Here is a 27,656-nt window from a genome sequence, read left to right on the forward strand (position 1 = left end):
GAAACCTATATGCAGGTCAGGAAGCAACTGTTAGAAGTGGACATGGAACAACAGACTGGTTCGAAATAGGAAAAAGAGTACGTCAAGACTGTATATTGTCACCCTGATTATTTAACTTCTCAGCAGAGTACATCATGAGAAACGCTGGGCTTGGAATAAGCACAAGCTGGAATCAAGATTACCGGGAGAAATATCATTAACCTCAGATATGCAGATGACACCACCCTTAGGGCAGAAAGTGAAGAGGAACTCAAAAGCCTCTAGATTAAATTGAAAGAGGAGAGTGAAAAAGTTGGCTTAAAACTCAATATTCAGAAAACGAAGATCATGGCATCTGGTCCCATCATCACTTCATGGGAAATAGATGGGGAAACAGTGGAAACAGTGTCAGACTTTATTTTTTGGGGCTCCAAAATCAGCGCAGATTGTGATAGTAGCCATGAAATTAAAAGACACTTACTCCTTGGAAGAAAAGCTATGACCACCCTAGATAGCATATTGAAAAGCAGAGACATTACTTTGCCAACAAGGGTCCATCTAGTCAAGGCTATGGTTTTCCAGTGGTCATATATGGATGTGAAAGTTGAACTGTGAAGAAAGCTAAGTGCCGAAGAATTGATGCTTTTGAACTGTGGTGTTGGAGAAGACTCTTGAGAGTCCCTTGGACTGCAAGGATATCCAAACCAGTCCATTTAAAGGAGATCAGTCCTGGGTGTTCATTGGAAGGACTGATGCTAAAGCTGAAACTCCATTACTTTGGCCACCTCATGCGAAGAGTGACTCATTGGAAAAGACTCTGATGCTTGGAGGGATTGGGGGCAGTAGGAGAAGGGGACAACAGAGGATGAGATGGTTGGATGGCATCACTGACTCAATGGACATGAGTTTGTGTGAACTCTGGGAGTTGGTGACGGACAGGGAGGCCTGGCATGCTGCAGTTCATGAGGTTGCAGAGTCAGACACGACTGAGCGACTGAACTGAACTGATCTTCTACCTCATTTATCCTATCTTCTGCCTCTGTTATTCTACCGTTGCTTCCGTGCAGAGTACTTTTGATCTCATTTATTGCACTATTCATTATATATTGACTCTTTTTTTTTTCTTCTAGGTCCTTGTTAAACCTTTCTTGCATCTTCTCTATCCTTGTCTCCAGGTTATTTATCTGTAACTCCATTTGTTTTCAAGATTTTGGATCATTTTCACTATAATTAATCAGAATTCTTTATCAGGTAGATTCCCTATCTCTTCCTCTTTTGTTTGGTTTGGTGGGCATTTATCCTGTTCCTTTACCTGTTGGGTATTTCTCTGCCTTTTCATCTTGTGTATATTGCTGTGTTTGTGGGTGGCCTTTCTGTATTCTGGCAGTTTGTGGTTCCTCTTTATTGTGGAGGTTCCTTGCTGTGGGTGGGGCTGGATGGGTGGCTTGTCAAGGTTTCCTGGTCAGGGAAGCTTGTGTTGGTGTTCTGGTGGGTGGAGCTGGATTTCTTCTCTCTGAAGTGCAATTAAGTGTCCAGTAATGAGTTTTGAGATATCAACGGCTTTGGTGTGACTTTGGGCAGCCTGTATATTGAAGCTCAGGGCTATGTTCCTGTGTTGCTGGAGAATTTGAGTGGTATGTCTTGCTCTGGAACTTTTTGGCTCTTGGGTGGTGCTTGGTTTCAGTGTAGGTATGGAGGCATTTGATGAGCTCCTATCGATTAATGTTCCCTGGATTCAGGAGTTCTCTGGTGTTCTCAAGATTTGGACTTAAGCCTCCTGCCTCTGGTTTTCAGTCTTATTCTTACAGTAGCCTCAAGACTTCTCCATCTATACAGCACCAGTGATAAAACATCTAGGTTAATGATGAAAAGTTTCTCCACAGTGAGGGACACCTGGAGAGGTACACAGAGTTACACAGAGAAGAGAAGAGGGAGGAAGGAGATAGAGGTGACCAGGAGGAGACGAGGGGGAATCAAAAGAGGAGAGAGCGAGCTAGCCAGTAATCACTTCCCTATGTGCTCTCCTGATGTTCAAACTGGTTTTAGAAAAGGCAGAGGAACCAGAGATCAAATTGCCAACATCTGCTGGATCATAGAAAAGGCAAGAGAGTTCCAGAAAAACATCTATTTCTGCTTTATCGACTATGCCAAAGCCTTTGACTGTGTGGATCACAATAAACTGTGGAAAATTCTGAAAGAGATGGGAATACCAGACCACCTGACCTGCCTCTTGAGAAATCTGTATGCAGGTCAGGAAGCAACAGTTAGAACTGGACATGGAACAACAGACTGGTTCCAAATAGGAAAAGGAGTTTGTCAAGGCTGTATATTGTCACTCTGTTTATTTAACTTATATGCAGAGTACATCATGAGAAACGCTGGACTGGAAGAAACACAAGCTGGAATCAAGATTGCCGGGAGAAATATCAATAACCTCAGATATGCAGATGACACCACCCTTAGGGCAGGAAGTGAAGAGGAACTCAAAAGCCTCTTGATGAAAGTGAAAGAGGAGAGTGAAAAAGTTGGCTTAAAGCTCAACATTCAGAAAACGAAGATCATGGCATCCGGTCCCATCACTTCATGGGAAATAGATGGGGAAACAGTGGAAACAGTGTCAGACTTTATTTTTCTGGGCTCCAAAATCACTGCAGATGGTGACTGCAGCCATGAATTAAAAGACGCTTACTCCTTGGAAGAAAAGTTATGACCAACCTAGATAGCATATTCAAAAGCAGAGACATTACTTTGCCAACAAAGGTTCATCTAGTCAAGGCTATGGTTTTTCCTGTGGTCATGTATGGATGTGAGAGTTGGACTGTGAAGGAGGCTGAGCGCCAAAGAATTGATGCTTTTGAACTGTGGTGTTGGAGAAGACTCTTGAGAGTCCCTTGGACTGCAAGGAGATCCAACCAGTCCATTCTGAAGGAGATCAGCCCTGGGATTTCTTTGGAAGGAATGATGCTAAAGCTGAAACTCCAGTACTTTGGCCACCTCATGTGAAGAGTTGACTCATTGAAAAAGACTCTGATGCTGGGAGGGATTGGGGGCAGGAGGAGAAGGGGACGACAGAGGATGAGATGGCTGGATGGCATCACGGGCTCGATGGACATGAGTCTGAGTGAACTCTGGGAGTTGGTGATGGGACAGGGAAGCCTGGCGTGCTGCAATTCATGGGATCGCAAAGAGTCGGACACGACTGAGCGACTGATCTGATCTGATCTGATGTGCTCTCCACAGTCTGGACTGCTTAGAGATGTTCACGGAGTTACACAAAGAAGAGAAGAGGGAGGAAGGAGACAGGGGTGATCAGGAGGATAAAAGGGGGGAATCAACAGGAAAGAGACAGATCCAGCCAGTAATCTGTTCCCTAAGTGTTCTCCACAGCCTGGAACACACAAAGAGATTCACTGAGTTGGGTAGAGAAGAAAAGGGGGAGGGGGAGATAGAGGCAACCTGGTGGAGAAAAAGGAGTTTAAAGCGGGAGAGAAGAGTCAGGCCAGTGATCTCACTCTCACGTAAAAATGGGTACCGAAGATCGTGTTCTTAAAGGTAGAAAGTTGATAACAAATACCAAAAAGCAAAGATTAAAAATCTAGAGTAGAGATTAGATTCTCAAAAATACAGTATTAACAGAAAACAAAACAACAAAGTCACAAAAGTTATGAAATATATATGTGAAGTTTGCTTTAAAAATATGGTCTTTTTTTTTTTTTGCAAGGTAATAGGTTATAAAAGTGAAAATTAAAGGAGTAATAGGGGACTTAAAAGAAAAAAAATTTTTAATTTAAAAATTGATAATAAAAATATATCTAGGACTTTCTCTGGAGCTGTTCCAGACAGTGTGGGGTCACTTCATTTTCTGATAGTTCCATGGTCCAGCTTGTACTTCTCAAGGTCTATAGGCCCCTTCCTATGTGGTCAGTGCTAACCTACAGGGTTTTAATCTGTTGCACCTGTCACTTCCAAAGCGGTTCCCTCTGTTTATTTTAGCTTCTTCTGTTTGCTGGTCTCCTCAGTGTCTAATTTCTGTCTTGACACAAGGTGGGGCAGTGGTGGTCACTTTTTTTAGGCTCACTTGTTCAGTCGTGCTGTGGGGAGGTAGGAACACTGCAAACAAATATCACTGGCATGTGCTCACAGTGATTCAGTCACGCTGGGTTTGACCCTGCTCACAGCGTGTGTGCTTTCCCAGTCTACACTGCTCAGGCTCTAGGTTGCTCTGCTGGGAACTGTCTGATGCTGGCCCTGGTTTGCATGGCACAACCCAGGTCTAAGCCGCTCAGGTTCAGGTTCTCGGGTACTCCACAAAGGTGCAGACTCGGTTGGGCCTGCGTTATGTGCCCGTCCCAGTTCCGAGTGGCTTAAGTGACCAGGTGCTTCGCGAGCACAGTTGCCCCCAGTTGAAGGCTATGACTTATCCCCTCCCCCGTCCCAGCCACTTGGTTTTCTGCGTGTACAATGGGCGTGCCTTCTCAGGTGTGCCCTGTGTCTCTTCTGGGGAGCTGATCTCTGGCTGTGACCCTCCTGGCGAATGTTGACCATCCAGAATCCCAAGAAGTCTTGGTTAGCAACAAAGTCTGCTTGCAGTTTGGTATGGGATGCCTCTCTGGGGCTGCGATTGCCCCCTTCCGGCTCTGGCTGCCCTCACCTGTCTGTCTCCGGTGGGGGATCGGCCGGTCCACAGCCGGCTAGCTCTGCTCAGTCCTTTGTTCTGTGAGTGGGCCTTTGTTCTGGCGGTGTCTTAGATTAAGGCTTTTATAGTTATCCCGCAGTCTGGGTTACTATCTCAAGCTAGTTCCCTCAGATTGCTCTCGGGGCATTCAGGCCCGGTCCTTGCCCAAAGCAATGCAGCCCGCGCCTCCCTGTGCAGCCCCCGCTTGCTAGTGGGGTTGCCAACATATGGGCTGCTGCTCTGTTGGGAGTTGCTGTTAGGCACCGTAATCTGTGGGTTTTAATTATTTATTTTTCCTCCCGGTTACTTTGACTTCTGAGATTCCAAGGCTCACCACAGACCCGCCGGAGAGAGTGTTTCCTGGTGTTTGGAAACTTCTTTTTTTTTTTTTTAAGTATACATTTATTTATTTTAATTGGAGGTTAATTACTTTACAATATTGTATTGGTTTTGCCATACATCAACATGAATCCGCCACAGGTATACACGTGTTCCCCATCCTGAAGCCCCCTCCCTTCTCCCTCCCCGTACCATCCCTCTGGGTGGGATGATTTGGGAGAATGGCATTGGAACTTCTCTCTTTTTTAAGACTCCCTTCCCTACCTCTTTTGTCTCTCTTTTTATCTTTTGTCCTACCTCCTTTTGAAGACAATGGGCTGCCTTTCTGGGTGCCTGATGTCCTCTGCCAGCATTCAGAAGTTGTTTTGTGGAATTTACTCAGCATTCAAATGTTCTTTCGATGAATTTGTGGGAGAGAAAGTGGGCTCCCTGTCCTATTCCTCCACCATCTTAGGACCGCCTCCAGGAAATAGAGATTAAAAAGTAACTCCCAGTGATTCACTTGACTAGAGAAGATAACAGATGTGTGTGTGTGTTTTTTTTCCTTCAAGAAATGGTTGTCCTGCAAAATGCAGAACCATAAGGAAAATATTGATAATATCACTACCAAAACTATTTTAAACTTGTACCTGGAAATAGAAATATAAACCAAGTTAAAAGAAAAATATATACTTGAAAAAACATTTGACAAAAGCTGTTTTCCTTAATATACAAAGAGAGCTTACAAATCTGGGGGAAATATGTCTAATATTTTCCAGTAACAACAAAATAACAACAAAAATAAAGGTAGATGTCTTTCTTTGTGGAACCACCAGAGCGTGTAATATTGAACACTGAATGGTGAATTAGTTATTGAACACGTGCCAAATGAAAGACATTTATGAGCTAAGCCATTCACAGTATTTCATTTGATTCTCACAACTCTATAAGATAGATAAATAGTATTAGCCTTGTTTTACAATTGAGGAAACAGGTTCAGAGAGTTAAATAATTCACCCGGTATTATTTAAGTAGTGAAGGTAATTTGAAACCAATTCTAGAGTCCAAACTCTTAATCATTGTGCTGTTTTTCTTTCCCAGTATGTTCCCAAATCTTCTGAAAACGGCATGAATTTTTGCTTATTTTTCTTGTTCTTGTTTTATAATAAATGTAATGCATCTGGTTTGACAAAATGGAAAATACTAACAACAACAACAACAAGAATAAAGAAAATTTAAATTGTGAGCAAACCCACCACTCAGATAACCACCATCAACATTAGTACATTTCTTGCTAGTTTTATACAGATACACACATTAAATGGGCTTACCAGGTGGCACTAGTGGTAAAGAATCCAGCTGGCAATGCAGGAGATGTAAGAGACATGGGTTCCATCCCTAGGTCAGGAAGATCCCCTGGAGGAGGGCATGGCAACCTACTCCAGTATTCTTGCCTGGAAAATCTCGTGGACAGAGGAGGCTGGTGGTTGAGAAACCAGACACATGAGCATAGACGTCCATAGGATTGCAAAGAGTTGGACATGACTGAAGCGAGTTCCATGTACACATTAAGTAGAGTTGAGGTCGGACAGCAGAGAGTCTGTCTCTTGATTTTCTGTTTATTATTGTATGGGCAGTTCCCCATTTTGAAAAACCTTATTTGATATTATGTCTGTAATGGCTGTATTGGCATTTAATCTTATTGTCTGTTTAACCACCTCCCTTTAAATTAAAAAAAATTTATAGTTTGCTATTCTCGTAGCACCTTCATAAATATCTTTTTAAAAATAAATCTTTCTCCACTTTTTAGATAATTTTCTTTTTGTTTTTTTTGGCTGCACCATGTTGCTTCCAGGATCTTCGTTTCTTGACCAGCTACTTGGCAGTGAAAGTACAGAGTCCTAACCACTGGACAGCCATGAAATTCCCTAGATAATTTTCTTAATGTAAATTCTCAGATGTGGATTTTATGATATTAATGAAACATGAATGTTTTTAAAGGCCATGATGCCTATTGTTAGTTGCTTCCCATAAAAGTAAAAATTTAAAAATCCCACCAGTGTTTGTCTCACTGCATCCTCATCAGTATATTAATAAGTCTTGTGCTAACTTAATAGATGAAAAATAGGTTCTTGGTTTAATTTGCATTTTTTATTAGATTACTAGTAGGTTTGAATCTTTTTTATTAGCATTTTACATGTCCTTTTCTATGACTTATTTTTACCCTTTCCTCATTTTCTACTGGGAGTCTTACTGTTTTTCTTATCAACTTGTCTGATACCTTTATATAATAGCTATATTATACTTTTTGTCACATTGCCACATATCCAGTTTGTCACATTGTTTCCTCAGATGTTTATCTGTCTTATATTTTTTGGAGACATAAGTTTTGAATTTTTACATTGTTAAACTAATCACTTTTCTTTTTCTTTTACTGCTTTTATGTCCAGAAAAGTCCTTTCCCATTTATATATCAAATAGGTTTTTTATTCTGCAGATATTCATTTTGTATATGGTATATGTTAACAGTTGAAGATCAAAATTTATTTCTGTCTTACAAATAAGTTTCCACCAGTTTTTTTAAAGTCATAAACACCTCTGTTTATTGAACACAAACTTGGTGAGCAATGGTGCCAATAGTTTTTATCCATACCTCAAATAACTGTCACAGAAAATGTAAAATTCACTGTTCTTTCCCCATTTTTAGACTTCTACCAGTTTTTTAGAATAAATCTATCTCCAGCTGATGTGTGATTTTCTTTGTCATATGTTGTTTTTAATATGTCTGGAGATCTGTTTTTAGGCTATGCTCTATTTCATAAATCTGTGGATTTGTTTTGATATTCTTCTAAGTTATATAACTTAAATACAATATTCTTTTAAGTTATTTAACTTTATGTATTTTAATACCTGACAAGGCATGTAAATACTAAACTCATTGCTGTCCTTTTAAAAATCTTTTCCTTAGTTCTTCATGCCTACTTATTATTTTCTATTGTCAAATTTTATTTTTAATAGATAATATATTCATATGGTTCAAAATTCAAGATACACAAAAGGGGAAACTATGAAATATACTCTTACCTCTGATGCAGGGTAGCTCCTCTCGGCCACTGCCCCTGCCCTTGGGCACGGGGTAGCTCGTCTCGGCCACTGCCTCTGCCAACCTAGATAGCATATTAAAAAGCAGAGACATTACTTTGCCAACAAAGGTCTGTCTAGTCAAGGCTATGGTTTTTCCAGTGGTCATGTATGGATGTGAGAGTTGGACTATAAAGAAAGCTGAGTGCAGAAGAATTGATGCTTTTTAACTGTGGAGAAGTTCACAGTTGATGCTTTTGTTGGAGAAGACTCTTGAGAGTCCCTTGGACTGCAAGGAGATCCAACCAGTCCATCCTAAAGGAGATCAGTCCTGGGTGTTCATTGGAAGGAATGATGTTGAAGCTGAAACTCCAATACTTAGGCCACCTGATGCGAAAAGCTGACTCATTTGAAAAGATCTTGATGCTGGGAAAGATTGAGGGCAGGAGGAGAAGGGGACAACAGAGGATGAGATGGTTGATTGGTGTCACCGACTCGATGGATGTGGGTTTGGGTAGACTCCAGGAGTTGGTGATGGACAGGGAGGCCTGGTGTGCTGCGGTTCATGGGGTCGCAAAGAGTCGGACATGACTGAGCAACTGAACTGAACTGAACTGATGAAATATACTGGCTTCTAGATAGCCCGTTTCCCTCCCAGAGGAACCAGTATTATCAGGTTCTTGTATATGTGTATACTGGCAAATTCAAGTAAATATTCTTCCTTTTCTTCATAGATAGTAATATTCTATAAACGTTGTTCAGCACCTTTCCTCTTTTCGCTTAATAATTTACCTTTTAGATCATTCCATGTTAACTACATAAAGAATGCTTTCATTTTTATGCTATGTAGTATTTTATTATATGGATTTACCATAATTTATTTAACTTTTCCTCTTTTACTGGACTTGAGGTAATTTCTCATTTGCTGTTAAAATCAGTGCTTCAGTGATTGATCAAGTAATGTCATTTTGTATGTGTTCAAGTGTCTGTAGAGTAATTCTTAGAAGGGGGATTGCTGAGTCAGGAGTGTATACATTTTGTATCCTTGATAGGCCTTGTCAAATTGCCCTCTAAGAGGTTAAACCAACTTACATTCCAATTGATTTTGTATTTACATGGCTAGGGTAACCAGACATCCAGATTTGCTTGGGACGATCTTGGTTTTAGCACTGAAAAGCCCATGTCTGAGAAATCCCTCAATCCAGGGTAAACTGGGATAGTCACCATTCTTCTATACTTTCTCTGACACAGTGTGATAACATATTTCTACCTTCACATTAGCCTTTTGCTAATATATGTTACCCCTTCCCTCTTCTTTACCTCAGCAGATTCTGGCTTTTCTTTATTTTCCTCTACAGTGCCTGGTAGACCCATGCTACTTTGGAAATATAGACCTTGTTAAGACTTATCCTGTAGTGTGGCATTCCAGATGTGCTATGGGTAAAATAAGGTGAAGACTGTTTGCCAAAGAAATACATAATTTATATAAAAAATAAATTTCATAAATAAAAAATGGGTTTTGCATGCAGAAATTTTGTACTATATGTATTCATTCTTTTTTTAAAAGAAATTATTTATTTTTGTCTGCACTGGGTCTTTGCTGCTGTGCACAGGCTTTCTCTAGTTGCAGCGAGTGGACTTCTCATTGCAGTGGCTTCTCTTGTTGTGGGGCATGGGCTTGGCATGAGGGCTCAGTATTTTCAGCACAAGGGGCTTAGTTGCCCCATGGCATGTGAAATCTTCCCAGACCAGGGATCGAACCTGTGTCCCCTGCTTTGGCAGGTGGATTCCTAACCACTGGACAAAGTCCTGTATTCATTCTTTCTTACTAATATTTTCTTTAACGGCTCCTTGCGTTTTGTGTCATTTTTAAAGAAAGCCTTCTATGAGATTATTATTATTTTGCTATGGTTTTTCTTAATGATATTTTTAAATTGAAATCTTTGACACATTTCAAATATATCTTGGTGTAAGATGTGAGGTATGGATCTCACCTTCTTTTTTTTCTTCAGATAATTACTTTTGTCTGTTGGTTTGAATGAATAATTTATCTCCCCCCTGCCACTGTATTGAAATGCCACCTTTATCCTAGGTTAAATCCCTTTAAGTATTTGGGTCTATTTCTGGACTTTATTATTAATATATTCTATTACATTCATTTGTCGTACAACAGTACCACTGTTTTAATTATTTATAATATTATTTAATATCTAGAGCTAGTTCCTCCTCCTTACTCTTTTCCAAATTTTCTTAGTTAACTATTCTTCCTGGTTTATTTTTCCATCTGAATTTTGATAGAATTTGAACCAGCCTGTTCATACTAAAAATTCCTGTTGTTATTTTTAGTAACATTACAAAAATTATAGGTTAATTTAGGGAAACTTTGACGCTGAACCTTCCTATCTGATAAAATGGTATATTTTTCCTCACTTGTTCAAGTTTTCTTTTGTGGACCTTAAAAATTTTTTTTCAGGGGACTTCCCTGGTGGTCTAGTGACTAAAAATCCGTGCTCCCAATGCAGGGGGCCCTAGTTAGATCCCTGGTCAGGGAGCTAGATCCTACATGCTGCAACTAAAGATCCCGCATGCTGCAACTAAGATCTCGTGTAGCCAAATAACTAGATAAATATTTATTTTTTTCATATTTTCTTCATATAAATCTTATATTTCTTTTAAGATTATTCCTAGGTATTTTTTCATGTTATTATAAATTTAATCTTACCTCCTGTTAGATCTTCTAACGTGATTGTTCCTGTGAATTTTAGAATTATTTCTTCTTGAGCACTAAAATCCCTTTGAAAATAATTGATAATTTTCAGTATTCCTATCCAAGACAATGCCTTTTTTGTTTTTATTTTTTGATATCTCAGTAAGGTTTCCTAATTTTTCTACACATAGAATCAGAAACTGCTTATTATGTTATTCCTAGATTTTTATGAACTTTGTTGCTATAGTGGATTGGATCATTTTTTCCATTTTATTTTCATTAGTCATTGCTGATACATAGAAAATTTATTTATTTTTGAGTATTTGTCTTACATTTACCCAATTGGAATCTTTAAGATTCTAAAAATATTTCAGTTTTTCCTCTTGGCTTTTCAGGGTACACATTTATATCATTTGTTAATAATGAAAGTATTTTTTCTTCCTTTTCTCTATATAGCTCTTCTATTTTAGTAGCTATCTCTTCCATTTCTTGCTTTCCCCTCCCATATCTCTTTCTGCTTGGCCAGAAATTTTAGAGCCATGGTAAATAATAACAATGATAATGGGTATCCTTGTTTAGTCCCTGACTTTTCTGGGAACATTGTTTTGCTTTATTTGTGGGACTCTTCCTAAATGAGCTATGGTTTCTCTATTTTCATTTCTTTTCTTTTAATTTATTGACCATGCCTCATGGCATGCACGATCTTAGTTGCCCAACCAGAAATCAAATCCATGACCCCTGCAGTGGAAGCACAGAGTCCTAACCATTGGACCGCCAGGGAAGTCTCCAAGCTATAGTTTCTTTTAGATGGACTTTTAAACAAATTGAAAATAAAGTCTTTGTTATAACTCAATATAATTTTAGATATTTTTTAGGAAAATAAATTTAAGGATGACTTCAATGTTTTATTATTGAAGTTTTTATTCTCATACAGTTGTATTATCTATGGATTATATATAGTCTAAATATAGTAAACATTGCTATTGGGAGTTAGAAAACAAGATATTTCAGTTGAAAACTGCTTAGCTCTGTAAAAATTAGAATATAATTAATTATACTATATAACCACACTCAGAATAATTTAACTTTTTCTCTTTTTAACTCAGAGTCACTTAGTTTACCTCATGTTTTTTCCCAGACATCATTTTTTGCTTAAAATGTGCAAATACTAATTAATAGAGTTCCAGTTATTAGAACACAATAGCAGTAAATGTTACGATTATTTAAAATGGAGCCTTTTCTTTTAGAGTATTTAAAATTATATGTGTATTTATGTTTTTTATCTAATTATAAGGTATTATTGAATTATTATGCTTTAAAGAATATTGGGGAAAAGACCAGGTCTCTATTACTCAATACATACTTGTTTTGTGAAGCAGTCAAGAAAACCAAAAATATCTGTTCAGTTCAGTTCAGTCAGTCAGTCATGTCTGACTCTTTGCGACCCCATGAATCACAGCATGCCAGGCCTCTCTGTCCATCACCAGCTCCCAGAGTTTACTCAAACTCTTGTCCATTGAGTCAGTGATGCCATCCACACATCTCATCCTCTGTTGTCCCCTTCTCCTCCCTCCTTCAGTCTTTCCCAGCATCAGGGTTTTTTTTTTTCACATCAGTCAGTTCTTTGCATCAGGTGGCCAGAGTATTGGAGTTTCAGCTTCAGCATCAGTCCTTCCAGTGAACATTCAGGATTTATTTCCTTTAGGATGGACTGATTGTATCTCCTTGTTGTCCAAGGGACTCAAAAGAATGTTGTCCAACACCACAGTTCAAAGGTATCAATTCTTTGGTGCTCAGCTTTCTTTACAGTCCAACTCTCACATCCATACATGACTACTGGATAAACCATAGCTTTGACTAGCTGGACCTTTGCTGGCAAAGTAATGTCTCTGCTTTTTAATATGCTGTCTGGGTTGGTCATAACTTCCAAGGAGCAAGCATCTTTTAATTTTATGGCTGCAGTCACCATCTGCAGTGATTTTGAAGCCCCCCAAAATATAGTCTGTCACTGTTTCCACTGTTTCCCCATCTGTTTGGAAGCACAAAAGAAGTTCATAGTTAATGTTTCACCTAATAAGACTGAAGTCTTATCACAGAGCAATACATTGCTATACATATTGCCTGGAATAATTTCTAATTTGTATAACAAGTCCAAAAAACAAATATAAATATGACTTTCTATATGTTTCATTTTATAGCACAGAAAAGCATTTTATAAGGACTCCAGTTGTAGAAAAGCAGATGTACTTTCCTCTTCAGCACTATCCAGTGAACAACATGGTAACAGGTAATTTAAAATATAATTTAGAGTCAACTCAAGTAGGAAAGAAACAAGGGAATATCTTGTACAAAGTCTAACTTCCCTGTCATACACACTAATAGGAGAACCTCATCACACATTAAATAAATTAATCTGCAGAACTGACCCAAAATAGGCCCTGTATTTCCTGTGTTAAAATGCTGGTCTATTGGTAAGGTGGAAACACATCCGTGTTTACATAAGACAGTTCCAGTTTATGCCTGTTGTCCTGGCATCAACTTTTGCTCTTAAGTGTCCCAATATGGAAAATTAATTGTATAAAATGTTAGTGTTAGTTGCTCAGTCATGCCCAACTCTTTGCGGCCCCCTGGACTGTAGGCCCCCAGTTTCCTTTGTCCATGGAATTCTCCAGTCAAGAATACTGGAGTGGGTAGCCATTCCTTTCTCCAGGGGATCTTCCCGACTCATGGATCAGGTCTCCTGCATAGTAGGCAGATTCTTACCATCTGAGCCACCAGGGAAGCCATATTAATTGCTTGAACAATCCTAATTATATAGTTTCCTTTGAGAATCTGATGAAACATAGGTCCCTTCCCCTAAGCATGCATACATACAAACATAACACATAAACTTTACATATAATTTAAAGAGGCTCACATGTGCCCAGAAGCCCTTTCATGGGTCACCCAGATGTTGAAAGACTTCATATTTATAGGTTTTCTAGTGCCCAGCATAAAAAGAAGACAGTTAATTGAGGCTGACATTGAGAGGGTGCAAACAAAAGAGCTAGTTGAAAAGTGGCCTTTGAATTTGAATAGTGTTAAGTGAGGCAAAGTAGGAAATATTATTTGGATAATTTGATGTGGGTAGTATTTAGTAGGGTCATTGTTAATTTTAAAAATAGAGGATTTAAAAAATTTGTTTTTAAAACACTACAATTAAAATGTGTGGACTTTTGGATGTTTCATTATAAAATCATTTGTATATTTATCATTTTATCTTTTTTAGCAGTGTCATAATTACCTCTTGCAACTAGTTTACAAATTCCTAATGTCTTCTATCATATTACTATTCATCTAACTAAGTTTATCTATCCAATTGTTTTATTAGTTTTTTCCTTCTATTCATTTGAGTAATATAAATGGCCTTCAGAAAAGCAATTAAGAACTTTGAATGTATAGTTTGGGGCTGAGTGTTGGAGATATCAAAGAAAACTTCTATTCCAACTATGATAGTAGAAAAGTCAGTTCTGGAACTCTTAGGAGCATTTTTTTTTTTTTTAACAGATTCAACAGGTTTTATTGCTTCATATGGTACATTCTTTTTTTTTAAATATAAATTTATTTATTTTAATTGGAGGTTAATTACTTTACAATATTGTATTGGTTTTGCCGTACATCAACATGAATTCACCACAGGTATACACGTGTTCCCCATCCTGAACCCCCCTCTTTCCTCCTTCCCCATACCATCCCTCTGGGTCATCCCAGTGCACCACCTCCAAGCATCCAGTATCATGCATCAAACCTGGACTGGCGATTCGTTTCATATATGATATTATACATGTTTCAATGCCATTCTCCCTAATCATCCCATCCTCACCCTCTCCCACAGAGTCCAAAAGACTATTGTATACATCTGTGTCTCTTTTGCTGTCTCGCTTACAGGGTTATCATTACCATCTTTCTAAATTCCATATATATGTGTTAGTATACTGTATTGGTATTTTTCTTTCTGGCTTACTTCACTCTGTATAATAGGCTCCAGTTTTATCCACCTCATTAGAACTGATTCAAATGTATTCTTTTTAATGGCTGAGTAATACTCCATTGTGTATATGTACCACAGCTTTCTTTATCCATTCATCTGCTGATGGACATCTAGGTTGCTTCCATGTCCTGGCTATTATAAACAGTGCTGCGATGAACATTGGGGTACATGTGTCTCTTTAAATTCTGGTTTCCTCAGTGTATATGCCCACAGTGGGATTTCTGGGTCATAAGGCAGTTCTATTTCCAGTTTTTTAAGGAATCTCCACACTGTTCTCCATAGTGGCTGCACTAGTTTGCATTCCCACCAACAGTGTAAGAGGGTTCCCTTTTCTCCACACCCTCTCCAGAATTTATTGCTTGTAGACTTTTGGATCACAGCCATTGTGACTGGCGTGAAATGGTACCTCATTGTGGTTTTGATTTGCATTTCTCTGATAATGAGTGATGTTGAGCATCTTTTCATGTGTTTGTTAGCCATCTGTAATGTATGTCTTCTTTGGAGAAATGTCTATTTAGTTCTCTGGCCCATTTTTTGATTGGGTCATTTATTTTTCTGGAATTGAGCTGCAGGAGTTGCTTGTATATTTTTGAGATTAGTTGTTTGTCAGTTGCTTCATTTGCTATTATTTTCTCCCATTCTGAAGACTGTCTTTTCACCTTGCTTATAGTTTCCTTTGTTGTGCAGAAGCTTTTAAGTTTAATTAGGTCCCATTTGTTTATTTTTGCTTTTATTTCCAATATTCTGGGAGGTGGGTCATAGAGGATCCTGCTGTGATTTACGTCAGAGAGTGTTTTGCCTATGTTCTCCTCTAGGGCTTTTATAGTTTCTGGTCTTATGTTTAGATCTTTAATCCATTTTGAGTTTATTTTTGTGTATGGTGTTAGAAAGTGTTCTAGTTTCATTCTTTTACAAGTGGTTGACCAGTTTTCCCAGCACCACTTGTTAAAGAGATTGTCTTTAATCCATTGTATATTCTTGCCTCCTTTGTCAAAGATAAGGTGTCCATAGGAGCAATTGTTGACTGCAAAGGACAGTGAACTAAGAAGAAGTACAGTTGCCCTTTGGATAGCAAGCGTTTGAACTTCCAGGGTCCACGTATATGAGGGTTTTTAAAATAAATGCTACAGTTCTACATAATCTGCAGCTGGTTGAGTTTGCAGATGTAGAACCACAGATAAAGAGGAACATTGAATCTCCAGGGCCATACATTGTAAGTGGATTTTTGACTGCTGGAAGAGTTGGCACCCTTAACCCCCCCATTATTTGGAAGGTCAACTGTACTTAAGTACTACGATTGGGAGTAGCTGATTGCTGCCTAGATTTTTCCCTAGATCTAAATATTCAAATAAGATGTAGGTACCTTAAACCATGGATGGTTATGGTATAGTATTGGTATTGATTTTGCTTCAGGCAGCTCCATCACCACTAAATGTCTTTTGCTCATTTGGATTTACTGACTGCTTGATAACATAAAGACCAATAATATTAAAATCAGCCATGCAATAAAGACAAACACTTAGATTTGGACAAGTAACAGTGCTGTTCTATATCTCATTGCCATCTTACTGTTTAAAAAGACATGGAAGTGTTATATAAAACAAACTAAAAAAGAACTATAGGGATGTCTCTGGTGGACCAGTGGTTAAGACTCAGGGCTTCCAATACAAGGGGCCTGGGTTTGATCCCTGCCTTCCCAGGTGGCACTAGTGATAAAGAACCCACCTGCCAGTGCAGGAGATGTAAGAGACATGGGTTTGATCCCTCAGTCAGGAAGATCTCCTGGAGGAGGAAATGGCACCCCACTCTAGCACTCTTGCCTAGAGAATCCCATGGACAGAGGAGCCTGGAAGTTACAGTCCATAGGGTCATAAAGAGTCCGATGCAATTTAGCACACAGGCAGAGAGCTAGATCCCATGCGCCACCACTAAGATCCAGTGCAGCCAAATAAAATTATTAAAAACTGTAAAAATAATCCTTAGTCATCTTTAAAGTATAATTTTAACCTGTGGTAAGCTGGTATTGATTTTATTGGTAGAACTAAAGTAAAATCTTCTAATTTTTTAATTTGTGAAGTTGAATAATTATTTTTTTCTTTCTAATACTGCATTAAATTTAAAAATAGTACTTTCTTGGAAGAAAGCTTTATTTAAAAAATAATTTAATTGTTTTTAATTTTGACATAAAGTGACAGTCTTTCCTTTTTTATCATGCCCATTTACCTGTACAGGAAGAAATAACTTCCTGTTGAGAAAATCAGCATGTGTTAATTGAAAATGTAGGGAAGTGGTAATCTGATTGAAAATGTAAGGCTGCAGTATTCTAATTTAGCAGTGTTATCAACATTTGTGACTATAACTTTACTGTCTCTTCCTCAAAATGGGTTGAGTTCAACTCAGTGAATGTTAAATCTCTTAAAATAAATCTAATTATATGTCTGGTTTTAGAAAATACAAGTTGGAGCTATACCCTAGAACAGGGTTTCTCAGTCCTGGAACTGTCATATATGGCATTTTCAGTTCAGTTCAGTCACTCAGTCGTGTCCGACTCTTTGCAACCCCATGGACTGCAGCACGCCAGGCTTCCTTGTCCATCACCAAGTCCTGGGGCCTACTCAAACTTGTGTCCATTGAGTCGGTGATGCCATCCAACCATCTCATCCTCTGTCATCCCCTTCTCCTCCTGCCTTCAATCTTTCCCAGCGTCAGGGTCTTTTCAAATCAGTCAGTTCTTTGCATCATGTGGCCAAAATATTGGAGTTTCAGCTTTAGCATCAGTCTTTCCAGTGAATATTCATGATTGATTTCCTTTAGGATGGACTGGTTGGATCTTCTTGCTGTCCAAGGGACTCTCAAGAGTCTTCTCTAACACCACAGTTCAAAAGCATCAGTTCTTTGGTGCTCAGCTTTCTTTATAGTCCAACTCTCACATCCATACATGACTACTGGAAAAACCATAGCTTTGAAATTGATGGACCTTTGTTGGCATTTTAGGCCAGATGATTCTTTGTTGTAGAGAGCAACCCTGGCCAGTGCCCATTAGATGCCAGTAGCACCCCATCCAGAAACATGCCCCTCTCCACCACATGACCCCCATGTTGTGACAACCAGACATATATCCAGGTGTTACCAGTGTCCCATAAAATATCAAAGTTTTTTTGGTCTGTTTTTTGTTTATTTTTTGCTTATGATGGGAATTAAGTTCTCTAAGTCTGCTGTCACTGGTTATAACCATAATAAAAAATTCTGATTAATAGCTCCATATGTGGCTTCCCAGTGGCTCAGTGGTAAAGAATCTGCATGCAATGCAGGAGATGCAGGAGACACCAGTTTGATCTCTGGGTCAGGAAGATCCCCTGGAGGAGGGCATGGCAACCCACTCCAGTATTCATGGTGGGAAAAGCCTATGGACAAAGGAGCCTGGAGGGCTATGGTCCACAGGGTTGTAGAATCAGATGTGACTGAAGCAACTGAGCACATATAGTTAATAAAAAGGAAAAGAATAACTAATAGTGATAAATTTCTTGCAGGCAAAAAATTTCAATCCTAGACCCCCATGCATTAAAGTGTGAAGTCTTAACTCCTGTCTACCAGGGAAGTCCCCAAACCAAAAAGTTCTGATAATTAAAAGTTTGGGAACTTATAAGAGATACTTTATTAGTTACATATTCAGTTCAATTCAGTTCAGTCGCTCAGTCGTGTCTGACTCTTTGTGATCCCATGGGCTGCAGCATGCCAGGCCTCCCTGTCCATCACCAACTCCCGGAGTTTACTCAAACTCATGTCCATTGAGTTGATGATGCCATCCAACCATCTCATCCTCTGTTGTCCCCTTCTCCTCCTGCCTTCAACCTTTCCCAGCATCAGGGTCTTTTCAAATGAGTCAACTCTTCTCATCAGGTGACCAAAGTATTGGAGTTTCAGCTTCAACATTAGTCCTTCCAATGAACATTCAGGACTGATCTCCTTTAGGATGGACTGGTTGGATCTCCTTGCAGTCCAAGGGACTCTCAAGAGTCTTCTCCAACACCACAGTTCAAAAGCATCAATTCTTCTGCACTCAGCTTTCTTTATAGTCCAACTCTCACATCTATACGTGACTACTGGAAAAACCATAGCCTTGACTAGACAGAACTTTGTTGGCAAAGTAATGTCTCTGCTTTTGAATATGTTGTCTATGTTGGTCATAACTTTTCTTCCGAGGAGTAAGCATCTTTTTATTTCATGGCTGCAGTCACTGTCTGCAGTGATTTTGGAGCCCCCCAAAATAAAGTCTGCCACTGTTTCCTCTGTTTCCCCATCTATTTGCCATGAAGTGATGGGACTGAATGCCATGATCTTTGTTTTCTGAATGTTGAGTTTTAAGCCAACTTTTTCATTCTCCTCTTTCACTTTCATCAAGAGGATCTTTAGTTCTTCTTTGCTTTCTGCCATAAGGATGGTGTCATCTGAATATCTGAGATTATTGATATTTCTTCCAGCAATCTTAATTCCAGCTTGTGCTTCATCCAGCCCAGCATTTCTCATGATATACTCTGCATTTAAATTAAATAAGCACGGTGCCAATATATAGCCTTGATGTACTCCTTTTCCTATTTGGAACCAGTCTGTTGTTCCATGTCCACTTCTAACTGTTGCTTCCTGACCTGCATAAAAGTTTTTCAAGAGGCAGGTCAGGTGGTCTGGTACTCCCATCTCTTTCAGACTTTTCCACAGTTTATTGTGATCCACACAGTCAAAGGCTTTGGCATAGTCAACAAAGCAGAAATAGGTGTTTTTCTGGAACTCTCTTGCTTTTTCGATGATCCAGCGGATGTTTTCAATTTGGTCTCTGGTTCCACTGCCTTTTCTAAAACCAGCTTGAACATCTGGATGTTTATGGGTCACGTACTGCTGAAGCCTGGCTTGGAGAATTTTGAGCATTACTTTACTACCGTGTGAGATGAGTGCAATTGTGCAGTAGTTTGAGCATTCTTTGGCATTTCCTTTCTTTGGAATTGGAATGAAAACTGACCTTTTCCAGTCCTGTGGCCACTGCTGAGTTTTCCTAATTTGCTGGCATATTGAGTGCAGCACTTTCACAGCATCATCTTTCAGGATTTGAAATAGCTCAACGGGAATTCCATCACCTCCACTAGCTTTTTTTGTAGTGATGCTTTCTAAGGCCCACTTGACTTTACATTCCAGGATGTCTGGCTCTAGGTGAGTGATCACACCATCGCGATTATCTTGGTTGTGAAGATCTTTTTTGTACAGTTCTTCTGTGTATTCTTGCCATCTCTTCTTAATATCTTCTGCTTCTGTTAGGTCCGTACCATTTCTGTCCTTTATCGAGTCCATCTTTGCATGAAATGTTCCCTTGGTATCTCTAATTTTGTTGAAGAGATCTCTAGTCTTTCCCATTCTGTTGTTTTCCTCTATTTCTTTGCATTCATCACTGAGGAAGGCTTTCTTATCTCTTCTTGCTATTCTTTTGAACTCTGAATTCAGATGCTTATATCTTCCCTTTTTTCCTTTGCTTTTTGATTCTCTTCTTTTCACAGATATTTGTAAGGCCTCCCTGACAGCCATTTTGCTTTTTTGCATTTCTTTTCCATGGGGATGGTCCTGATCCCTGTCTCCTGTACAATGTCATGAACCTCTGTCCGTAGTTCATCAGGCACTCTATCTATCAGATCTAGTCCCTTAAATCGATTTCTCACTTCCACTGTATAATCATAAGAGATTTGATTTAGGTCATACCTGAATGGTCTATTGGTTTTCCCCACTTTCTTCAATTTAAGTCTGAATTTGGCAATAAGGAGTTCATGATCAGAGCCAGTCAGTTCCTGGTCTTGTCTTTGCTGGCTGTGTAGAGCTTCTCCATCTTTGGCTGCAAAGAATATAATCAATCTGATTTCGGCGTTGACCATCTGGTGATGTCCATGTGTAGGGTCTTCACTTGTGTTGTTGGAAAAGGGTGTTTGCTATGACCAGTGCATTCTCTTGGGAGAACTCTATTACCCTTTGCTCTGCTTCATTCTGTACTCCAAGGCCAAATTTGCCTGTTACTCCAGGTGTTTCTTGACTCCCTACTTTTGCATTCCAGTAGCCTGTAATGAAAAGAACATCTTTTTTGGGTGTTCATTCTACAAGGTCTTGTAGGTCTTCATAGAACTGTTTAACTTCAGCTTCTTCAGCATTACTGGTCGGGGCATAGACTTGGATTACTGTGATATTCCAAGGTTTGCCTTGGAAATGAACAGAGATCATTCTGTCCTTTTTGAGATTGCATCCAAGTACTGCTTTTCGGACTCTTGTTTACTCTGATGGCTACTCCATTTCTTCTAAGGGATTCTTGCCCACAGTAGTAGATATAATGGTCATCTGACGTAAATTCACCCATTGCAGTCCATTTTATATCTCTGATTCCTAAAATATCAACATTCACTCTTGCCATCTCCTGTTTGATCACTTCCGATTTGCCTTGATTCATGGACCTAACATCCCAGGTTCCTATGCAATATTGCTCTTTACAGCATTGGAGTTTGCTTCCATCATCAGTCACATCTATAACTGGGTGTTGTTTTTGCTTTGGGTCCATCTCTTCATTTTTTCTGGAGTTATTTCTCCACTGATCTCCAGTAGCATATTGGGCACCTACAGACCTGAGGAGTGCATCTTTCAATGTCCTATCTTTTTGCCTTTTCATACTGTTCATGGAGTTCTCGAGGCAAGAATACTGAAATGGTTTGCCATTCCCTTCTCCATTTATATATTGCTGTGTAACAAATTGCTTCAAAACTTAGCAGCTTAAGACAGTGAACACTTATTATTTTATAGTTTCTGAGGACTAGGAATCCAGGAGCATCTTAGTTAGATGGTGGTAGTTTAGTTGCTAAGTTGTGTCCAACTCTTGTGACCCCATGGACTATAGCCTGCTATGGTCCTCTGTCCATGGGATTTCCCAGGCAAACATACTGGAGTGGGTTGCTGTTTCCTCCTCTAGGGGATCTTCCCGGCCCAGGAATAGAACCCAGGTGTCTTGCATTGCAGGCAGATTCTTTACTGAGTGAGCTACGAGAGAAGCCTTAGTTGGATACTTATGTCTAATAATCTCTAGTAACGTTGTAGTCGGAGAAGGCAATGGCACCCCACTCCAGTACTCTTGCCTGGAAAATCCCATGGACGGAGGAGCCTGGTAGGCTGCAGTCCATGGGGTCGCTAAAAGTCGAACATGACTGAGCGACTTCCCTTTCACTTTTCACTTTCATGCATTGGAGAAAGAAATGGCAACCCACTCCAGTATTCTTGCCTGGAGAATCCCAGGGACGGCGAAGCCTGGTGGTCTGCCGTCTATGGGGTCCAACAGAGTCGGACATGACTGAAGTGACTTAGCAGTAGCAGTAGCAAGGTTGTAGTCAGTTTGTCAGCTAGTTTGCAGTCATTTTCATTTCAGTTCAGTTGCTCAGTCGTGTCTGACTCTTTGTGACCCCATGAATCGCAGCATGCCAGGCCTTCCTGTCCATCACCAACTCCCGGAGTTCACTCAGACTCACATCCATCGAGTCAGTGATGCCATCCAGCCATCTCATCCTCTGTCCTCCCCTTCTCCTCCTGCCCCCAGTCCCTCCCAGCATCAGAGTCTTTTCCAATGAGTCAACTCTTCGCATGAGGTGGCCAAAGTACTGGAGTTTCAGCTTTAGCATCATTCCTTCCAAAGAAATCCCAGCGCTGATTTCCTTCAGAATGGACTGGTTGGATCTCCTTGCAGTCCAGAGGACTCTCAAGAGTCTTCTCCAACACCACAATTCAAAAGCATCAATTCTTCGGCGCTCAGCTTTCTTCACGGTCCAACTGTCACATCCATACCTGACCACTGGAAAAACCATAGACATTTTAGGGACAGGAAAATCCATTTCAAAGCTTATGCGTATGGTTGTTGGCAGGCTTTGGGTTCTTGTTGGGTTCTGGCAAAAGGCTTAGCTCTCACCAAGTGGACTTCCATAAGGGCTGTTCACAACGTGGTAGCTTGCTTTCCTCAGAATGAGAAATGCAAGTGCGAGAAAGAGTGTGTCGAAGACAGAAGCCAGTGTCTTTTCTATATCCTATTCTCAGAAGGGACATATCATTACTTCTGCCAAGTGCTGTCAGTCATACAGAACAACCCAATTACAAAGTGGGAGGAGCCTATACAAATTTATGAATACCAGGAGATAGGGATCCTTCAGGGCCATCTGAGGGGCTGGCTACCACAGACTCATATAGAATTGTCCACCAAGAATGTCTTTCCTAGGAACTCTCTTTTCTTCTCAATTATTTTGGGTTACATTTTCTAAAACATGAGCTAGTTCCTACCCCAAACAGTTGCTTTGGGAATGAATACCTGACTTGAGCTGGACCAATCACAGTTCTTTGGATTTCTAGACATGGAGTGCAGCAAGTAATGTCCTTCTTATTCAAGTGACCATAGCTCTAAGATATAAAACTTGAGAGCTATTGGTGGCCATATTTTCTACCCTGTAAAGAAAGTCAGCTTGTGTTGAGAAGAAAATTAATTTAAATTAATATGTATAGGAAAAAACTGGAGATCAGTGAGACAGCCATGAGAGCTAGTTATTTCTGAGGCTTAGCAATATGTATGCCTTCCTCATAGTTTGGTTGATATTGCAGTGTCTCTCCAGTAAACTCACCTTCATCTAGTTTATTTATTTTTTTAATTTTTTAAAATAGGTTTTTTTTGGAGTATAGTCATTTTACAATGTTGTTTTCATTTCTGCTGTATAGCAAAGTGAATAAACTGTGTGTATATGTATATCCCCACTTCTTTGGATTTCCTTCCAGTTAGGTCACCACAGAACACTGAGTAGTTTTCTGTGCTATGCATGCAGTAGGTTCTTATTAGTTTCTGTTTAAGCTAGTTTAAATTGGGTGTCTGTCAATTTCAGCCTGAAGTCCTAACTACTTCAAAACTGCTACAGTAATCCAGTTTTAAATCGTAAATGTCCTATCCTTATTTAAGTTGCAGGAATAATTTTATTAATATAGTAAATATTTAAAAAATTTTTATCCTCCCACATATCTTTAGAAACTTCACACAGTATGTATGTGCAGTTAATTAAATGTTACTATTTTAATGCACTAGTTTATTTTACACATAAATCTAGCCATTAGACAAGGACCATGAACAATATGGAGTATAGTAATAGTGCTTTAAGAGATGTTCTAAAGTAAATGGTTATGTTTAAAATATCTTTAAAGATGCTAATGAATTTTATGTTATTGGCCTCATAGTTAATTTATTAACTGAATTTATTACCTGTTATTATAAACAATCAAACCGTATAGATATACTGTTGATGGTGGTGGTCTAAATTCAGTCATCTCTGAGCTTTAGCAGAATTTTTTTTCATATGGTATTTACTTTTAAATTAGATTTCAATATTAGTATAAGCCACAGACATTTATATTACACATAAAACATTATCACTCAGATAAGCAACTGCTATCAAGGTAATATTACTCAAAATCATTGAGTCTGTAAGCTCTTTCCATTCAGGTTTTCTTTTTGATTCTTGTATCTATTTCAGATTATTAATGACATTGGAATTACTCACACCTACAACCTTTGTTGACTAAGTTGTGATATCAGTTTTCCTCTTAATTTTTTATTAAAGACTGTTATCTCAGTGTTAGCAATGCAGGAAGGTGTCGCTTGCCCTACTAGGGAAGATGAGCTAGCTGTTTGTGTTGTTAGTAACAACACAACCCTAGCTGGATAGGGAGTTCTAAGTGATTATATTTTAAGCCAGAAACACGTCCCAGTTATTTTGGTCTAGGTACTTTTAAGTTCCAGCCCTAACTGGTACATCACACTCTCTGTAGTCAAAGTGGCTAATGAAGTATCTCATGTTTTAAAAAAAGTATAAGGCTAGGGGTAGTGGTGAAGAGGGGAGGAAGGTGTTCCCTGATAGTTACCACATTTTATGGAGAATATTCTCACTGGTATTTCTTCTTTTTACTTCTTTTCTAAAAACATTCTTTGGAAATCTTAGCTCTAATAAATCAAAGACCTTGAAAAGGAGATAGTATGATAGAATTTCCAATATATATATTCTATTCTGTAGGTTATATATCAATTGATGCCATGAAGAAATTTCTTGGGGAGCTACACGACTTCATTCCTGGAAGTTCAGGTTATTTGGCATACCATGTTCAAAATGAAATTAACATGTCTGCTATAAAAAACAAATTAAAGAATAAGTATTAAGTTAAATATTGTCCTTCTATCTGGGCATTTATTTTCTGTAAGCTATTACCAACGATGTGCATATTTTAAAATCCTTCTCTTTGGGACAGGAGGTTGGGGGAATGGGGAAGAATTCTTTCTTCCTCAAAATGTACCTTTAGGAAATTCAGAATCATTTTGGCTCTCTGTTTTGACCTTTGGGATGGCCTTTCCCCCCAGCTTGTAAGGTTATGTCCACAAATTCTGAGTGCACAATTGTTATGGAGTAATTGTCAATGAAACATACTTCATGAATTCTCAATCTCTCTCCCTCTGTCAGATATTCTTTTGACTTTTAATGTTCTATTAACTATATATATATATATATATATATTTTTAAGTTTAATGCTGTAAATGCTAAGTTGTATGATTCTGGTCATCTTATTTTGATTAAAATCTCAGAATGTGATAGTTGAATTACTGTTTCTGGCTTGAAAAAATATGTTAAGAAATAATTCACAGTTCATTATATGGACAGTTTCTGATAATCAATGTATCAGAAGTGATTTAATGTAAACAAATGTTAAGTCTTCTGAAATGAATTCACAAGATACCATACAATCACAGTGCTAGAAAGGATCTTAGAGAATATTGGGTCCAACTTGTTTGTTTTTAATGAGGAAATGAAGGCCTTGACAAAGTGTCTTGCTTAGAGTGACTAACTGGAGGCTAAACGGGGACTGGAACATGGTCCTCTTTTAGCTACTGTTTGAACCATAAAACCATACTCAAACTGGCAAAGCAGTAGACTAAAAGGAGCCTGGGGTCCTGAGGACATTGTGGAGAAACCTGCCACCCCAGCCCTGGGTTGCCTACCTCTAGACTTTCATGTGACCGAGAAAATGTCTTTTTTGTTTAAGGCACTTTATTTTTGTGTTTCTTTCTGCCAGACTAACCATAAATGAGGCATAAGAACCGGCTACTGACCTTGTTTTATGGGAGATAATTGTATGGAAGATAACTAGTTCTTTACATCTGTAAAGTATTAATCTTGAAGTTATAAAGGTGACCGTAATAACATAGCATGTCTTTTACATTTATAGCAGCTTTAGTTAAAAAAAAACAACAGTTCTTTCAAATGGAATGTTTACAGTATTACTCAGCAGTGTGGAAAACTGAAAATAAACTCAGTGTTTAATAATTAAGTAATAGAATGTACCTTAAAATCATATTTCATTGATTTAATGGAATAGCCATTTTTTCTCTTTAACATCTTTATTAAGATACAATCACATACCACATAATTCACCCATTTAATGGGTACAACTTAGTGGTTTTAGTATAGTGACCGAGTTGTGCAACCATTACCACAGTCTATTTAGAACTTTTTCATCACCCTAGAAAGAAACCCCTTGCCTATTAGGTCAACAGCCATGCTGCTCTCCCATACCCATACCCCTGACTGAAGGCAGCCACTAGTCTACTTTCCATCTTTATAGATTTGCCCATTCTGGACATTTTTTGTAAGTGGAGTCAAGGAACACATGCTCTTCTGTGACAGACGTCTTTCACTTAGCATGATGTGGAGTTTATTCATGTTACACTTTGAGGTACCAGTACTTTATATTTTTTTATCATGAAGTAGTATTCTATTGTATGGACATTTAAGTAGAAAAAGATAGCTATTTTGCTTTGCCAGGCAAAGGGAGACACATTGGGCTTCTGCCTCAAAAAACTGTGTCTTCAGGAAGTTGTATAGTCTTAAATACATACTTTAGACTAGAACAAGGGCTAAAAATCAATGATCTAATAAGCATCCATATCAGGAAACTAGAAAAAAATCACCAGCAACTCCCAAGGAAAATAGAAGGAAGAAATAATATAGATAAGAGGGGAAATTAATGAAATAAGAAACAAATCTATAATAGAAAGGGACAACAAACCAAGAAAGTTTTTGCTTTGAAAAGACTAATTAAATTGATACATTTCTAGCAAGACTAGGTAAGAAAAAGAGAAAGAAGCACATAAAACCAGTATCAGAAATGAAGCTGAATTTTGAAAATTTTGAGAGAAATTTGACCAAATTTATGCCAGTAAGTTCAAATATTTAAATGAGCTATCTAAATTCCTAGGAAATCTGCTTTACTAAATCTGACATGCAAAAAATAGGAAATATAATTAGTCCTATAACTATAAAAATTATGAATTTACAAGATAAAAAGCTTCCTATAGCCCCATGAGTTACTAGTGTTGTGGTGTTGGCAAGCTATGTACCTATTTCCCCATCTCAGAAATGAAGATAATAACATAATGTCAGGGCTTCCTTGGTGGCTCAGTGGTAAAAGAACCCACCTGTCAATGCAGAAGACATAGATTCCATCTCTGATCCAGAAAGACCCCACATGCCTTGGAGCAGTGAAGCTTGTGTGCCACGACTATGGAGCCTGTGCCCTACAGCCTGGGAACCACAGCTACTGAGCCCACGTACTGGAGCCTAGAGCCTAGAGCCTGTGCTCCGCAACAAGAGAAACCAGCACAATGAGCAACTACAGAACAGCTCCTGCTTGCTCCAACTAGAGGAAAGCCCTCGCAGCAATGAAGATCCAGCACAGCCAAAAGTTAAATAATTAAATTTTAAAAGGTAGCGTAATGTCATAGG

The 27,656-nt window shown here is 38.8% G+C and overlaps 1 protein-coding gene across 1 annotated transcript in view; it reads left to right on the forward strand.

Annotated features, from left to right (window-relative positions):
- TERB2 (telomere repeat binding bouquet formation protein 2) overlaps window positions 1-25,045 on the forward strand; it is a 43,973-nt gene extending 18,928 nt beyond the window's left edge. The window contains exons 6-7 of the mRNA XM_061429727.1: window positions 12,959-13,047; window positions 24,897-25,045. Coding sequence (XP_061285711.1) covers window positions 12,959-13,047; window positions 24,897-25,039 — 232 coding nt within the window. The 3' untranslated portion in view covers window positions 25,040-25,045. The remainder of the gene's footprint in view (window positions 1-12,958; window positions 13,048-24,896) is intronic.
- Window positions 25,046-27,656: the final 2,611 nt, after the last annotated feature.

The sequence above is a fragment of the Bos javanicus genome, chromosome 10, assembly GCF_032452875.1.
Source record: "Bos javanicus breed banteng chromosome 10, ARS-OSU_banteng_1.0, whole genome shotgun sequence".
NCBI classification, from domain to species: domain Eukaryota; kingdom Metazoa; phylum Chordata; class Mammalia; order Artiodactyla; family Bovidae; genus Bos; species Bos javanicus.